Below are 18,003 nucleotides of genomic sequence, written 5' to 3' on the forward strand. Positions count from 1 at the left end.
ATGTGATGATCATAAAAATGTGGTTTTATACAGATCATATCGACATCTGTAAATATCGGTTATCGGCCATAACAGCAATGTTAATATCGGTTATCGGCATCGGCCAAAATTTTCATATCGGTGCATCCCTAGTAAACAGAGCAGGCTGTCGACAGCACAGGAGGTTAGTTAGATAGCTATTTCATGTTCTCATAATTATATAACAACCATAATGAACTGCGATGTGACAGAAAATGTGTTATTTACAGAGCGCATGCAGCTTGCCCCGTTTGCAGTTGTATTGAGGTATTTAGCCCACTTCGTAGAAAATACAGAGATACTGTATATATCATGCCTGGACAAACCTGGCTTTAACCTGCAACCGTGTGAAGAGAACACAGTTAGTGGGGAAGGCAGAAACATGAAGACACCTTCCCTGAAAGCGTGTTCTGCTAACTAACAAATAAATCCTGCTGTTATCTTGCCACAGCAGTGGCAGCTTGCTGTGCCCCCCGCCCCCCCGAGAGCTCTTCCTCCCCCCTTCCTCCACCCCCGAGAGCTCTTCCTCCCCCTCCCCTGAGAGCTCTTCCTCCCCCCTGAGAGCTCTTCCTCCCCCTCCCCTGAGAGCTCTTCCTCCCCCCCTGAGAGCTCTTCCTCCCCCTCCCCTGAGAGCTCTTCCTCCCCCTCCCCTGAGAGCTCTTCCTCCCCCCCGAGAGCTCTTCCTCCCCCTCCCCCGAGAGCTCTTCCTCCCCCTCCGAGAGCCCCCCCCCCCCGAGAGCTGAGCTCTTTCTCCCCCCCGAGAGCTCTCCCCCCCCCCGAGAGCTGAGCTCTTCCTCCCCCCCGAGAGCTCTCCCCCCCCCCCGAGAGCTCTTCCTCCCCCCCTGAGAGCTCTTCCCCCCCCCCCCCCCCCCCGAGAGCTAAGCTCTTCCTCCCCCTCTGAGAGCTCTTCCCCCCCTGAGAGCTCTTCCCCCCCCCCCCCCCCCCCGAGAGCTCTTCCTCCCCCCCTCCGAGGCTGCACAGGCCGGCCGGCGTGGGCCATAGCAGATTGACTCAGCTCCTGACAACAGCTGCCAGCACCCCGCGAGTCTCGTCTTCCACACACACTGATGGATCGTGGGAGACGAGCCAGGGTGATTAGCCCGTGCCATGGGGGGAATTATTGCACTATACCACCCCAAAAGAGATTGCACCTGAGTGTTAACACTGCCATTCACAGTCACGCTATGTTAAACTGTGCTGTTGAGCCTGAACAGGGCTTGAGCTACGGCATGTCAATAACTGGCAGTGTTGTGCGTGTGGGGGCAGTTATTCATCGTCACACTATCTGGCACTGGACAGGACAAAGAGAGAGAGAGAGAAAGGGGAGAAAATCAGAGGGCAGAAAAGTGATGGCTTCATTGTGAGTGTGAGACTGTGCTCTGTTCACGGGACACCGTGTTCTGTTCTGGCAGTCAAACATTTACCTCGGCCCTCGCAACCAGGTGTTTATTTTCAACAGCTTTATACAGTATATACTTACTTTGTGCTTGACAGTGACACAACTATGGCCCACTGGAGGTGGACAAATGGGGATTCTATTTGAGGGGAAAAGTGTTGGTGAGAAAATGAATGAACTGAGAAATCCTAATGCTACAGCTAGCAGGCGAGGTGGTGTGCAGCTCTGCTGTTTGGCTAACTCTGCCAAGCCATCATCACCCGCCCTCTTTTCCCACAGCATTCTCTCTCTCTCAAACAGCACTGAGTTCACTCTGCTACATCTGTTCATCTCAAACAGCACTGAGTCCACTCTGCTACATCTGTTCATCTCAAACAGCACTGAGTTCACTCTGCTACATCTGTTCATCTCAAACAGCACTGAGTTCACTCTGCTACATCTGTTCATCTCAAACAGCACTGAGTTCACTCTGCTACATCTGTTCATCTCAAACAGCACTGAGTTCACTCTGCTACATCTGTTCATCTCAAACAGCACTGAGTTCACTCTGCTACATCTGTTCATCTCAAACAGCACTGAGTTCACTCTGCTACATCTGTTCATCCCAAACAGCACTGAGTTCACTCTGCTACATCTGTTCATCTCAAACAGCACTGAGTTCACTCTGCTACATCTGTTCGTCTCAAACAGCACTGAGTTCACTCTGCTACATCTGTTCATCTCAAACAGCACTGAGTTCACTCTGCTACATCTGTTCATCTCAAACAGCACTGAGTTCACTCTGCTACATCTATTCATCTCAAACAGCACTGAGTTCACTCTGCTACATCTGTTCATCTCAAACAGCACTGAGTTCACTCTGCTACATATTATTCTCTCTCAAACCGCACTGAATTCACTCTGCTACACCTCTCTCTCAAACAGCACTGAGTTCACTCTGCTACACCTCTCTCTCAAACAGCACTGAGTTCACTCTGCTACACCTCTCTCTCAAACAGCACTGAGTTCACTCTGCTACACCTCTCTCTCAAACAGCACTGAGTTCACTCTGCTACACCTCTCTCTCAAACAGCACTGAGTTCACTCTGCTACACCTCTCTCTCAAACAGCACTGAGTTCACTCTGCTACACCTCTCTCTCAAACAGCACTGAGTTCACTCTGCTACACCTCTCTCTCAAACAGCACTGAGTTCACTCTGCTACACCTCTCTCTCAAACAGCACTGAGTTCACTCTGCTACACCTCTCTCTCAAACAGCACTGAGTTCACTCTGCTACACCTGACTCTCTCTTTCTCTTGTCGTGCCTGCTGTTATTCAATAACACACAGAACAAGCCGTTGTAGGTTAATATATCTTAGCCTAACTTTCCCTGTCTCACAAAGCCCATGTTCATTCGAGTAGAAGCACACGCTCAGCTCCATACCGGAGCATTCAGCCAGGCAAGCAGAGTCCAGCCTGCTTCTCAGATGGACCGTTTGACAGAATCCTAAGCCAGAGGCAGCACCTCTGTTCACTGATTCACGCAGGCCCACATGGCAAGGACTGGTCAACTAATAATGACCAGGGCCCCGTTCCAATACCCATACTTGTACTTCTTTCTTGTAGTATGTACTGCCGCTGCCCTCACAAAGTATGGATTGTAGTGTGCAGCATGCATGCAAAATGCATACTATTGGGACACACTACATCTGTCGTCACGTGAGCTTCCTGAACTCCGACCTCTTGCTCACTTCCGCCGATGTCCGCAGCGCCACATTTGAGTTTTTTTTTTTTTTTTTTTTTTTTTTTCAATAAACAAAGTCTGGCAGTAACAAACAGTACATTATACAAAAAATTCAGACTAAACATTTACAAAATTGGAACAGACAATCAAATAAACAAAATAAAATAAATAAAGCAAAAACATTAAGTCAGAGATCTAAACAGGAATCAAGATATGCATGTTTTGGTACACACCATGCTTGTTTGGTTTTAACATATCTCAAGGCTTTCTTAAAGTTAATTATCTCATTCATGAACACGCAGCTCAGTCAGTGCAACGTAACTCCAGTAGGTGGCGGTAATGCACAAAAAGTTGTTTGCCAACCGCCATAAAACATTAGAAGAAGAAGAAGAAGACATAACTTCCTGCTGCGCAAAGGATTGTGGGGAAGTTTGGCTGAAGCAGCATGCATCGATGCATACTCCGAAATAGGAGCTGATGTAGTACAACATCCTGGTACTCTTGGCATACTGCATCTGACATACTATGTATTGGGACATACTAAATCTTTTTTTGCCTACTAAATAGTATGGAAGTATGGGTATTGGAACGGGGCCCATGTCTCAGTGTGCATTGTGCAACGCCACGAGGCAACATTTGTATACACTCATCTTATCAGCTCAATGCCAAATCACAAAGTGGGGTTGCAATAGATCATTTAGGCCCTGTGCATTTCACACCATTTGCCCAGATGACATTCTGGTGTTGAAATGAAAAACGGAACTTATCTCCTACACTGCAGCACGTGAGCGCTCCGTCTGGAGGAAGCTGGACTCACTCATTACATCTTTTGCCTATCTCATCCCTTTGGTATTCTTTGCTATAAAGCATCACGGAGCAGCTGGGCTGTGTGCAGTTTACTATCGTCACATTGAGCCCAGGTCAGACCTACTAGACTAGACTGTCCAAAAGAAACTTAGACAAACTTTATTGTCATTCAGAGAACAACAAGTGCATGCTAAATGAAATTTTGTTGCATAGGACTCAGCACAGGGTTAAGATAGGCACAGCCTAGGATTAAAAATATGGGGGTTAAAGTGCATGTAAAATATATAAAAAATATTGTAATATACTGTTTCTTGCTTTGTGGCACAGAAGCTACAGTTACGCCTATGCTAACTCAGTAATGAAGCAAAATGCTAGAGGCGCCTTTACGCCTATGCTAACTCAGTAATGAAGCAAACTGCTAGAGGCGCCTTTACGCCTACGCTAACGCAGTAATGAAGCAAACTGCTACAGAGGCCTTTACGCCTATGCTAACTCAGTAATGAAGCAAGCCGCTAGAGGCGCCTTTATGCCTATGCTAACTCAGTAATGAAGCAAACTGCTAGAGGCGCCTTTATGCCTATGCTAACTCAGTAATGAAGCAAACTGCTAGAGTGGCCTTTACGCCTATGCTAACTCAGTAATGAAGCAAACTGCTACAGAGGCCTTTACGCCTATGCTAACTCAGTAATGAAGCAAGCTGCTAGAGGCGCCTTTATGCCTATGCTAACTCAGTAATGAAGCAAACTGCTAGAGGCGCCTTTATGCCTATGCTAACTCAGTAATGAAGCAAACCGCTAGAGAGGCCTTTACGCCTACGCTAACTCAGTAATGAAGCAAACCGCTAGAGAGGCCTTTACGCCTACGCTAACTCAGTAATGAAGCAAACTGCTAGAGTGGCCTTTACGCCTATGCTAACTCAGTAATGAAGTAAACTGCTAGAGGGGCCTTTACGCCTACGCTAACTCAGTAATGAAGCAAACCGCTAGAAAGGCCTTTACGCCTACGCTAACTCAGTAATGAAGCAAACTGCTAGAAAGGCCTTTACGCCTACGCTAACTCAGTAATGAAGCAAACTGCTAGAGTGGCCTTTACGCCTATGCTAACTCAGTAATGAAGCAAACCGCTAGAAAGGCCTTTACGCCTACGCTAACTCAGTAATGAAGCAAACTGCTAGAGTGGCCTTTACGCCTATGCTAACTCAATTCGGGGCAAGAAAAACACAACGCGTGTCAACCTCACTGGGTCTTCGTCAGGCTCTCCAAATAAATACATCACTCTGTAAAGAACAGAGGCAGTAGTGTCATGCCAGAGACTGGGACTTGCAGACTAGGTGAGAAACAACAGATATATCTACAATTTACACCTCTGCCCGAGCTCAATGCTGCCCAACACCTCACACAGTCAGAGGCTCGGTTAATTAGCCAATAAAGCCATAGGGATTCGGACAAAGATTAGTGAAATAGCAAATAGGCCTTTATAAATCAGGCAGTGTTGTGAAATAGTCTGACTCTTTTGCACATTAGCTGCCTATATACATAGCAGGTGATGATTTGAGATTGAACACTTAATAGGAAAGCCTTCTTTGTTGTTGCCTCTGAAACATTACATTAGTACACTGCATTATGCACTTTGTTTCACACATTAAAAGACATACATCAATGATCAAAATGTAATGAAACAACGACAAGTGTGAAAAAAATGGAATGTGAAAATGTGAATTGTCATGTTGTTTGATCAAATTATCCAGTCTAGAAAAAAAAAAAAATAGTGATAAAAGTGATTGAAAAAAAAGTGATAAAAATGCGAATCTATAGGCTAAATGGACCTGCAGAGACATGTTCAGATCATGCAATGGTTCAATTAATGTACCTGACTGAGACAAATTAATTGACAAGAAACATTTCACGCAACTCCTCTGGTAAGGCGGGAATTCATTTAGACTGTGGTCTCAGAAAAGTGAGTGAGGACTGATTTACTGATTAGTGGTTACTGAAACATACTTTAATATCATCATCAAAGCTGCTTGCAGGCAGCCACTGTTAGTTATCACAGACGTGCTAAGCCCCACCCTAATGACGGCTACAGGGTATATATCCCAGATGGCAGGGGTGAGGGAGCAAGAGTTCAGAGAAGATGTGAGCCGAGTCTACTAGGTTTGCATGTTGAGTCACCTCATCCTCCTGGTATTCTCAATATAGGATGTAGGATGCTTTTCACCACACTTTGTCTTTTATAACAATACCCACTCGCTTTTTGGAGCAACTAGGGTTGGGTTTTCTGATATAATAAGGTTGCCCCATGCGACCCTACCTGTGACTTCAAAGTGCAGAAATAAGGTGAGTTTAATGCCCAACACAGATTTCCTAAAGGATTTTGGCTAGGCGAATGGAGGGCTCTTGTGTAGTGTTGACATGCAGCATCTAAGAGCCTGAGGGTTAGATGTAGGGAAGTCCTACAGGTCAAAGAGGGCTGTGCTCAGCGCTTCTGTCAAATGACTCGTTGGTTCCCATACATAAACTACAACATGGATAGGCCTATTTAGATCATAAAGGGCAAGTTCACCAAAACGTTGGAAGGCTAAACACACATTATTAGCAGACCAACACAAAGACATTAAAAACATAGAAGGACCAACTTGAGTATGGGGACATGGTTTACATGGCAATGTTTTACCATACAATTACTTATTTGTTACAGCCAATGCCAATTTATGATTTCCAACTGTATTGTTCATTCATAAAAATAAATAATAATAATAATAATAATAATAGAGTAGAGCAGTGAAGCCAAATTCCATTCAAAATTGTCAACTTAATGCTGCCTTGGTGATCAGCTGACAGAGCCGACTGAAACCTTTTCTGAATGTTTGGGAGCCACTCTTCAATTCTGCATACAACAGACACACCAAACAGCACTTAACCTAGTTCAATAAAAATAACAAAATGAATGCACTTTTAGAATTGGTTCGTCAGTTATGGACACAATTTTCTCCCACAAAAATAAATTGATGGACAGTATCGAACATTTTTAGCTAAGCAAACATTTGAGATTGTATTGTAATTATGCGTATGTCGATTTGACCAGAACACACTTGTGAATCTCTAAAGGCCTTAAATTACCGGGTAACGTTATGTATGCTTGCTCATATGCAGGAGGACAACATTAAATTGGCATATTTTTGAATGGAATTTGACGTGCCTTTCTCTCCACACTTTAGAGAACGACAACTATCGAGGTTTGGGGGTTTGGCAACCGAAGAAAGGCCCGAATATTAAATTGTGTTCAGGTTCCAAACACTTCTAGAGGCACCCGTGGCAACTGGCAACCCAGTAACGTTAACGTTACCGCTGTAACGACAATGCACCGCCTACAAAGTAACGTTACACCGGCTAGGTTGACGTGTGCCTCTGTGGAGATCAAAGCAAAACACACTCACGACTTCCAGTAGCTGCACAACTGCCTCAAAGTCTTTAATAAAACTAGATAGCTTTCGCATTTGCAAAAGGTAACGCTAGAATTCCCACAAAGACAGGAAAATATGAAGGAATTTCAGCCTGAGCTGTGCTGAAGATGGAAAACGCACAAGGGGCCATATCATGTCTCATCTGGCCAATTAGCTAGCCTGCTAGCCAGCAGCAGCGGTCACAACAAGCTGCTGCAGCTCTCTACTACTACCAGACCAACGTTAGCATCGGTAGCTACTCACCCAGTATCAAACTCCAGCACGTCCCCAGACGGCGCCACGGACGTCTAGTAGGTTTGTCAAACTGGACACATTTTGCGATGTGCAATTTGCACGAGTAGTCTCTCAGACAGCCTACGGGCTTTAGCGTTTTCCGTTCCCAGTCACAGCACCATTAAAAGCTGCATTGTTGGAGCGACGGCTGGGCAAATAGCACACACCAAAGCATTGTGGGAGACGGTGTTGATTAACTGCGATGCTGTCCGACGTGAAATATTGGGAAAGCCCTCCATCTCGTGGTCACCCTAGATACTACATGTATGAAACATCACAGATGTCTTGGGAAACTGTTGTTGCATTGCAGCAAATGAAAAAATCACCGTGAATTAAAGAGCTTTTAACTGAATTTACTGAAACTCATAATAATAATAATAATAATAATAATAATAATAATAATAATAATAATAATAATAATAATAATAATAATGCGTATAACAATAATATACTGTATATTTCATGTGCCGTATGGATAAAGTGGAAAGTGCAACAAACGAGACGAAAATTAGAATGAAGAAAGATGTGAAATGATACCATACATGATGTGCAAAAAATAATGTGCTTCATATTCAGGTGGGCTACTACGGCTAAAAAAGGCCATATATCGCTTTAGTGTCTGCACTTTAGAAATAGCTTTGCTGTTCTGGAATATGTATATGTTTACAATCTTAATGAATGCAATGTACTATTCCTACCTACGAGAAATTGTATCGAATTGTTGTCAATAAAATAAAATATATAAATCAGCCGTACCGTAGGTGGCGGTAGAGAGCAAATTCACAGCCAGAAGAAGAACCTCCAGTCGTGGGGTGATGACGTCAAACGTGGAAAATGGAGAAGAGAAAACACATGTCTGCTTTTGCTTTGTATCAAACGTTGTCACCACCGTCGCCTCCTCCAGTCAAGAAGCCGTCCCTGCAGGTAGACTGTGAATGTGGTATATATTCTGGGTCTGTGGTTAGCGTGTATTAATGCTAGGAGCCTCCTAGCATTAATACATAATAGCCTCCTCAGAGGAGGCTGTTGTATGAAAATAGCACAGTCCTGTGTCCTATCATGTGCAAACTGTATGTTGAAGTCACTTGTGTGTTCACCCTGATTGCACAGCTGCATTTGAGTTAGTCACATTGCAAGGATACTCCAGTTTTTGTATGCACTGTAACATTAGGTAACCTTACATATCTTCATTGCCTTTGTCTCAGTGTTCTCATGCTTGTTTTTCAGGTGCCAGAGAAGAAGAGAAATCGAAAGGAGAATGCTGTCACAGCCACTAAAGTCCCCGCAAAAGCCTTCACCAAGGCAGAGAAGAAGAAGATGCGGAAGAAGCGCACCAAATCTGCACAGAGGGAGGAGAGCTGGAAGAGCGTGACAGAGGTGGGTAGTCGGCACCCTCCCGATGGGTAGCTGCTAGTCTCAACGCCAGACCCATGAGAGTTCTTACGCTGATACACTACGTTACTGCATGCGTTACTCTCTGGGTCTGGGACACTTTCCCACAGAGGGCTGGTTATGGGAGGGAATCGTTCACATGGCCAGTCATATGCCAGTGATGGCTTCAGTCCTCTCCAATCAGTAACGACTTTGCGATCAGACAACACGGCAGGCGCAGCACATTTTTCTAACAGCTCTCTCATCGGTGCTACAACCTGTCACTCATTAAATTTCAACCCGCCTTCAAAACCAGCAGTGGCTGTTAACTGGCACAGACTCACTTATGTAGTATGCGGAGCGCAGCGATTCAACATAATATTTGAGTCTGGGGAGAGACTAGGTAGCTGCTGACTGTGTGTGTGTGTGTGTGTGTGTGTGTGTGTTTTTAGAGAGAGTGAGTAGGGCTGTCACAATAGCCGCAATATTGCAATACCGCGCTTTAGACAATCCAACCGTGGTGGATGGCAAGCCGTTCGCGTTCACTTCTTTACCCCTGCAGTGGTGCGAACTATCCAGGGTGGGAATGTCCCTCGTACTACAGCGCATTACATGAGTAGATGGTTAAGTTAAGTTATCCTTTATTTATCCCCACGGGGAAATTCATCCTCTGCATTTGACCCATCCTCTACTAGGAACCTTCCTAGAACTAGGAGCAGTGGGCAGCCACTGTGCAGCGTAAGGTCTGCTTTTCAGCAGTGGAGTGTGGAAAGAGGGTCAGATCCCCATGTCGTGTCCTCTGCCTCTCGTGTTCACTTACCTTCAGATGTTGATAGACAACGATTTGGCTCCAAAGCGTATGCTGCAGCCATCCTGCCATAAAGGCTATGGAGAGAGATGGGTTTTTGCGCATCCCTCCCTCACCTTGGTGAAGCGTTTTTAATGAGTCTGACGAGAGAAACCTGCCGTGCGCTCTCTAGCTCCACAGAGAAACCTGCCATGCGCTCTCTAGCTCCACAGAGAAACCTGCCTTGCGCTCTCTAGCTCCACAGTGGGATTTACCCCTGGTGCTGCACGCTCTCAGGGCCCTTCTTTTGAGCCAGCCAGCCCAAACTCTCAAGATGCTAGCCTTGAACAGCTCTCCTCCTAGCCCTGACCTCGACCTGTGTATATGTTTAAATTTAGACGTATTTATTCTGTTATTGGGTTGTCTATATCTCATGTAACGTGTGCAGCAACTACACCAATACAATTTCCTTATATGTGCAAACATACTATGGCCGAATGAAAGGATTCTGCTTCTGACCTGAGTGACCTATGTTGGTCTTGCCTTTCTATTAGAGAGGATGGGAGCGCAGTAACTTTATAGCCAAATCCCTCATTCACATGCCGCGGTGCACTCTCCTGACAGTTATCGCATATACTACTGCACTGTTGAGCCAGCTGAAATCACCTTCACCGCGACAGCCCTGTGAGTGAATGTGTTTGTCTCTCCATCATTCCTGCAGGAGGAGGCATGTGTGAAGGGAGATGGTGAGGCACTGGACGCCTTGCTGGCCCACCTGGCAAGAGTCAGCAACAGCAGGGAGAGAGCGAGCAAACTGTTCCAATGGCTCATCCACCCCATTCCTGCCAACACCTTCTTCAAGTGTGTGTGTGTGTGTGCGTGCGTGTGTTGTTGTCAGTCCCCCCCTTCCCCCAAGGATTACCGCAGCAAGACAAACTGCCTCCTAGCTTCACAGAAATGTGAAAATAAAATAAAATTTCTGATTTTTAGACTCCGGAGCACAATATTCACTCAGTGTGTAGAATGAGTATTTTGCTGCACAATTAATCCAAATTTAATCGCAATATGGCCCTTTCTAATCTAATCTAATCGCAGGAGGCGTAATATGTTTTAAAGGCAAAATGTGTGTGACAATACAATTTTAAATTAAATATTGTCATGCTGCAGAGATGTCCTGGCCTACGCATCATATTCAGACTTAAGAACACATCTTTTGTGCAGATCCCGGCAAAAATCACACCATAACCATTTTGATATGTTTTTCGATGAAAATGAGAATGAATGTAAAAATTATCATTCCCTCTAGGATGCACGCACCGATATGAAAATTTTGGCTGATGCCGATAACCGATATTAACATTGCTCTTACAGCTGATAACCGATATTTACCGATGTCGATATCTGTATAAAAACACATTTGTATGATAATCAAATTGTGTCAAATTTACTAAAAAACACATGTAAACACTGTGAATTTGAAAAAGTAATGGATTTGTTTATTTCCAAAACATTTGGAAAAGCCCATAAATCATAGATTTGCCACATTGTTTCCTCTCAATGTGAAAATTGTGGCTGATACCCATAACCGATATTAACATTGCAACATCGGACTGATGCCGATGTGTTAAAAAAATGACTAACATCGGCCGATACCGATATGTATGCCGATATATCGTACAACCCTACTCTAATATTGCAAATCATATCACAATTGCAATATCAGTCAATATCAGAATTAGACGTTTGTTTTTTCATAATCTAGAAACCCATTGGTTAAACAAAAAAAACATTGTCAGGCTCGAGAGATTAGTTTTTTCAAAATTATGCAGCCCTACTTTGTATTAGGGCTGCAACTAATGATTATTTTAATTCTTGATTATTTTCTCAATTAATTGATTAGTTGTTTGGTCTATAAAATGATGAAATGAAAATGATGAAACATGTTGATCAGTTTCTCAAAGCCCAAGATTATGTCCCCAAATGTCAAAAGGGTTTGTCCACAACCCAAAGATATTAAATTTACTGTCATAGAGGAGTAAAGAAACCAGAAGATATTCACATTTAAGAGGCTGGAATGAGAGAATTTTGCCTTTTCCCCCATAATTTTCGAAATAGTTTGTGATTAATTTAATAGTTGGCAACTAATTGTTGCAGCTCTACTTTGTATCAATCAAAGAAAACACAAATAAGAACCGATTCAGTCCATTACATATACAGAAATGATAGAGTGTGTTTAAATTAGTATCTTTTCATTGGAATATTCACTGACTGTTTACTCCTCCTTCCTTAAGGGAAACGTGGGAAAAGAAACCCATTCTCGTAAAACGTGAGAATCCAGACTACTACAAGGGCCTGTTTACCACAGCAGAGTTTGACCGCATACTGAGACAGGTGAGAATCCCATGCATTACACACACTCATCCCACCCGAGTCGACTATCCGCTATCGATCAGCTATCTTTCTGTCACCCATGCTCAGGACGATGTCCAGTACGGCGTGAACCTGGACATCACCAGCTATAGGAACGGCAAGAGAGAGACGCACAACCCTCCAGGGAGGGCACTGCCGTATACTGTGTGGGACTTGTATGAGGTGAGGACACAGTAGCTCATCTCAAAATATACTGTCTATCTACAGACGGCTGAGAAAATTAAAGGAAAAACCAACATAAAGTGTCTTAGTAAGGTGTTCCATCAATTTGCCTCGGCATTGATTCTACAAGTCTGGAACGCGACTGGAGGGATGGAACAGCATTCTTCCAAAAATTGTATTATTAATTAATTAATTGATAATAATAAAATAATCTATGTAGTGCTCATCCTCTCATACTGTATGTAGTGCTCATCCTCAGTCTCTTCCCTTTCTCAGAGTGGCTGCTCCCTCCGCATGCTGAACCCCCAGGCGTTCTGCTCCTCTGTGTGGAACGTGCTGTCCATCCTTCAGGAGCAGTTTGGCAGTATGGCCGGAGCCAATGTGTGAGTATTGAATGAGACAGAATGATCACTGGAATCTTTGGTATACAATGTAAAGAAGAAGAAAAGTCTTCTCATTAAAAGGTGTGTTGTGGTTTCCCAGATATCTGACACCGCCTGGGACACAAGGCTTCGCCCCACATTATGACGACATCGAGGCGTTTGTGGTTCAGCTGGAGGGGAAGAAACACTGGAGGGTGTACAGCCCGAGGTGAGCCCAGGAACATTCATACTGTAAGCTTAATAAGGTTAGGTTAGTAAAGTTAAACAACAAAAAATGGGGAGCACGGTGGAGCAGAGGTAGCACTCTCGTCTCACAACAAGACGGTCTAGGGTTCGATTCCCGCCAGGGGCGCTGTTGACACTGGGGTTATGTCTCCCCATGCCTTCGGTGCCCAGGTGGGTTATCTTGTGAGAAAGGGCCTTTCTGTGTGGTTTTTGCATGTTCTCCTCATGCTTCCCTGGGGTTTCCTCCATATATAACCCTCCACTAAAAAAAAACATGCAGATCGTAGTCTGACCAGCGGCGGTTGGAAGAAGTTGGTCCCCGTGCACTCCACTGCAGCTGCCCAGCGCTCCTGGCTTGACCATGGAGGAGGACGAGCCAGGATGGGTCAAATGCGGAAGACAAATTTCACAGCGCCTCTGCATTGATGTGTGTCTGTGACTAATAAAAGATGGGGTTTGTCTGTCCAATTGTATAATAGATCATTATAATACGGCTTCTTTTTTTAAATAATGGGTTATATTACGTGGTTATCCAGTCACAGAAGAAAGGAGATTGAATTGTAGGCAGGAATGGTGAACTTGATGAATACTTTATTTATATTGATCTATTTTGTTTTTCTTTGACCTTCCATTTCTAATACACACCAATAGCAACAGTAAGGGAAGGGATGCTGAGGAACTCATTCTGAACATGTGTTGTGTTTTCCTGACCTTTTCAGGACAGAAGATGAGGTTCTGCCCGTGCTTTCAAGTCGTGAGTAAAAACAAAACAAAAACAAATCTTCACCTTCAGTTTGCTCTCAATAGTGAAATCCATTCATTTAATATCATCTGTGTGAGTGGTTGCAAATAACTATTGGCATTTGCTTCTGTGGGTGTGGTTTACTGCATCAGGGCTTTGCTTCTATGGGTGTGGTTTACTGCATCAGGGGAGTTGAGTGTCTGGCAGGTGGTCAGTCATTGAGAATAGTGGATTGACTTTCAAATACTACACTGTTATTGAACTTTCTTCTGGCACTCACTCTGTTGTACTCAGTGTGGACAACCCCATCTATCTGGAACCTAAGTAGGCTGAAACAAACTGGGAGGGGGAGGAATGGAGTTCATTTGATCAATAATTGGTGGTAACTGACTGTGGGTGTAAATGACATTTCTACGGCAGCCACCTGTGTTTTCTCATAGGCCGTTGTGCATTTCTTCTCCAGCCAACTTCAGCCAGGCGGAGATCGGGAAGCCCATCCTGGACGTGGTGCTGGAGCCCGGGGACCTCCTCTACTTCCCCCGGGGATTCATCCATCAGGGTGACTGCCTCCCGGAGATACACTCCATGCACATCACCCTCTCCTCCTACCAGAAGAACAGCTGGGGAGACCTGCTGCTAAAGGTCATGCCGTTTGATTTTCACTGTGTAGAAACTGATCGTTGGAAGAACTAGGCAGTATGAACAGACAGAAAATTAACTTCAACAACAAAAATCCAAAGATTTTTTTTTTTTTGCAGTACCGGACACACTGAGTGACAGGTGATCTCTGCGAAGTTAACACTGCAGAAACACCACAGCCATTAGTGCGTAGCAGCAAATATGGAGACAAAATTACCACTTTAATTACAGCATATAAAGTATTTATTGAAACACATGGTGCAGAAACATACTGGATACCAGCTGCAAGAGTAACGCAGTAGCAAATGCATTATGTATATTTACATTCACGTTCAATATTAGCATTCCATATGTAGTCTATTCTGAGGAGGGCATGACTCAACCAATAAAGGTTTTGTAATCTAGTTAAATTAAATGATTTCAATATTTTTTTTTTTTTTTTTTATCAGCATCTGTCGACCATGGGCTAGTCTATTGTAAAGAGGGCATGGCTCAACCAATAAAGGTTTTGTAATGTAGTTAAATTAAATTATTTAAATAATTAAAATCTTAATGATCAGCATCTGTCGACCATGGGCTGATGCCACACATCAGTTTAATGTGTAATTAACAACTAAGGGTTTTATATGTTAGATATCATCAAGATAGGCTTGCGCTAATGCAATATATCTACAAATGCAATGTAACTACAAATGTAAAATACGGTCAGTAGTAGATATGAGTGCAGGAGTTCAGTATTCCAGTCAGTGTGGCTATGAAAGTATAAAGTAAGTAAACAAAGGATCACAATAGTGCAATAAAGCAATTAAAACAAACAAGACCAACTAGGTGAGCACAGTTCTGCTCACCTTAACCTAACTATCTCATCCCCAGCCAGGACCTTATTTACCAACAATGTTCTAGATGTCTACTGCTGACAGTCTAGTTGTGTTTTTCAGGTGGTTCCAGCAGCGTTGGAAATAGCAATGGAGGAGGATGTGGAGTTCAGGCAAGGCCTCCCCCTGGAGTACCTGACATACATGGGAGTGCAGAACTCTGACAAGGTCAATGACTTTACTGAAATTGTATTTTCTTCCAACAACCATCACCCGCCTTGTGTCCTCACCCAGTACTGACAGAAGTTGTTTGCGCAGGACGACCCGCGCAGGGCGAAGTTCTTCTCTCAGGTGGAGAGCCTGATGACCAAGCTGACAAGTTATGCTCCGGTGGACGCTGCCGTGGATCAGAAAGCCAAGGACTTTCTCCACGACTGCCTGCCTCCCATGCTCACTGCAGGTAAATGACGCACGCATCGGCTTTCTTTTTTCGGTTTTCCTCCCATTTTCTCACCAATTGTACTTTGCCAATTCCCCCTGCTGTCCTGGCCGTTGCTCCACCCCCTCTTCCGATCTGGGGAGAGTTGTAGACTAGCACATGCTTCCTCCGATACATGTGAAGTCGCCAGCCGCTTTGTTTCACCTGACAGCGAGGAGTTTCACCAGCAGGATGTAGCGTGTGGGCGGATCACGCTATTTCCCCCAGTTCCCCTCCCCGTGAACAGGCGCCCCGACCGACCAGAGAAGATGCTAGTGCAGTAACCAGGACTCATACCGCACCGGCTTCAGTTCCCACCTGCAGACACGACCAATTGTGTCTGCAGGAACGTCTGACCAAGCCGGAAGTACCGCTGCCGGGAATTGAACCCGGGTCTCCACGGTGGTAGGTAGAATCTCAAACTGCAATGTAGAACTGAAAAATGTCTGAATTGTACAAGAAATCCACATCGTGAATGAGTTTGAACTGACCCCAGCCCTGGGTAAATACTTCATGTTAGGGTGGTAAAACATCCACATGCTTTCTTGCCGGCGCTCAACTCTGTGACTTATTCATGCTATCTCCCACAGAGGAAGTGAACAGCAGTGTGCGGGGAGCGCCTGCCAGGTGGGATGGTGGGAAAGCTTTGTATACAGGCTCACACATAACCACCCAGACCCGCGTCCGGCTGCTTCGTGCTGGGTGTGCCAGGTAATACAGCTCTCTACTCCAGTGCTTCTCAAACTTGTTTGGCTTCAGTACCCCCTTTTCCCTGATTTCTGAATCCGAGTACCCCCTTTACCCCGACCACAACATTTTGCTTAGAAAACGGCAAGAGAAAACCATAGCATATGATGCAATGAATGAATGATAACCCACCCTGTGAAGAATAAAACATTACTGTTACAAAATTGAGTGAAACATTTATTTTAATGTTTCATTTATTTTCATGATCTATTCTTACACTTTTCCATTTCTCTCAAGTAACTGCAGTAGTACCTCCACGTACCTCAGTTTGGGAACCACTGCTCTGCTGTATCTAGGGGTGGGAGAGGGTAAATTATGGCAAAGAGCGCAGATGCTCGTTAGGTTATAGGGACTAGAATCAGATTTGGTTTGCCTCCCTCTCCTCCCAAATTATCTCATCTTGCAGGATGACAGGTTACCCATACTCTGTCCAGTAAACAAGCAACTTGTGAGTCTATGTGGCTTTTGTTTACAAGCCCTGGTTCCCTTGTAATTGCTTGTAAACCTAAAAGAGCCAAATACTTTTCCACTATGGTTCGGACCACAGGAAATTAATGGTAGCTGTCGCCACTCGCCACACCCTCGAGCAGAAAATACCATGTACTGAAAATACCATGGGTATGAATCTGGATCCGATCCTATTTTTTTTCTTGCATGACAAGCCAAAAGGTCTGTATTAGCATGGCAAAGATGTATCTTTCATCTTCAATATGTTATATTTGTTGAATTATCTGTATCCTGGTCTTTGCTGCTTTAATGACCCATCTTAAATGAAAGCAGAAAATGTCTCACATGTGAGTTTTCCTTGGTCTGGCAGGTTAGGCAGTGACGGGGAGACGGTTCATCTCTACTACACCACAGACAACTCCAGAGTTTACCACAAGGAGGAGCTCAAGAGTTTTGAAATGAAAGCAGAGGTAGGGATTTGGAGATCCTTGTAAATCTAATGTTTTTTTGTTCATTGCACCTGATGTTGTAATAAGTGTTGTTCTTTCAGCATACCGACGCCATGGAGTTTCTGATCCATTCGTACCCCAAGTTTGTCACAGTGGGAAGTTTTCCGTGCGATGAATCAGAGGACAGGGTATGTTTTTTAAATGCTGCTACATATTCACACTCTTGTTTTGTCACTTGCTAATACCAGTGACAAACCTGCTCACCCGTTTCTGCATAGGTGCTCAAACTAGCACAAGGGATAATCATATTATCAGATTGGATTCTGTGTGTTGGTAAATGTAATAGTTGAATTGTTCCTCATAGATCTCTTCCTTTCCTCTCCAGCTTGCTTTGGCTGAGCTGCTTTTTGAGAGGGGGGTTATCCACACCGCAGAGCCTCTGTAGCGGTTGTCCACGTTTCATAGTTCCACTGCCTGCACGACTGGATTCAAATTGCCTTAATATGAAGTGAGATGTAAAATGCAAAACATTTCTGGTTTCAGCCAGTCTTCATAAGCTGCTGGAATAGTCATGCTGGTCAACACATTTATGAGTTTACTCTGTTCAGCAACAAATAAACCAGATGTTTTTTTTAAATAAATGAATT

General features: G+C 44.2%; 1 protein-coding gene across 1 annotated transcript; it reads left to right on the forward strand.

The window, feature by feature from the left end:
• Window positions 1-8,518: 8,518 nt before the first annotated feature.
• riox1 (ribosomal oxygenase 1) lies at window positions 8,519-17,970 on the forward strand. Its single transcript, XM_083643612.1, has 15 exons — window positions 8,519-8,605; window positions 8,909-9,058; window positions 10,561-10,700; window positions 12,131-12,230; window positions 12,318-12,431; window positions 12,708-12,814; window positions 12,915-13,022; window positions 13,759-13,793; window positions 14,245-14,423; window positions 15,359-15,463; window positions 15,554-15,695; window positions 16,304-16,424; window positions 17,278-17,377; window positions 17,458-17,544; window positions 17,742-17,970. The coding sequence occupies exons 1-15, from the start codon at window positions 8,534-8,536 to the stop codon at window positions 17,799-17,801; spliced, it is 1,620 nt and encodes a 539-aa protein (XP_083499738.1). The 5' UTR covers window positions 8,519-8,533; the 3' UTR covers window positions 17,802-17,970.
• Window positions 17,971-18,003: the final 33 nt, after the last annotated feature.

This window comes from Poromitra crassiceps (assembly GCF_964638095.1).
Source record: "Poromitra crassiceps genome assembly, chromosome: 9".
NCBI lineage: Eukaryota > Metazoa > Chordata > Actinopteri > Beryciformes > Melamphaidae > Poromitra > Poromitra crassiceps.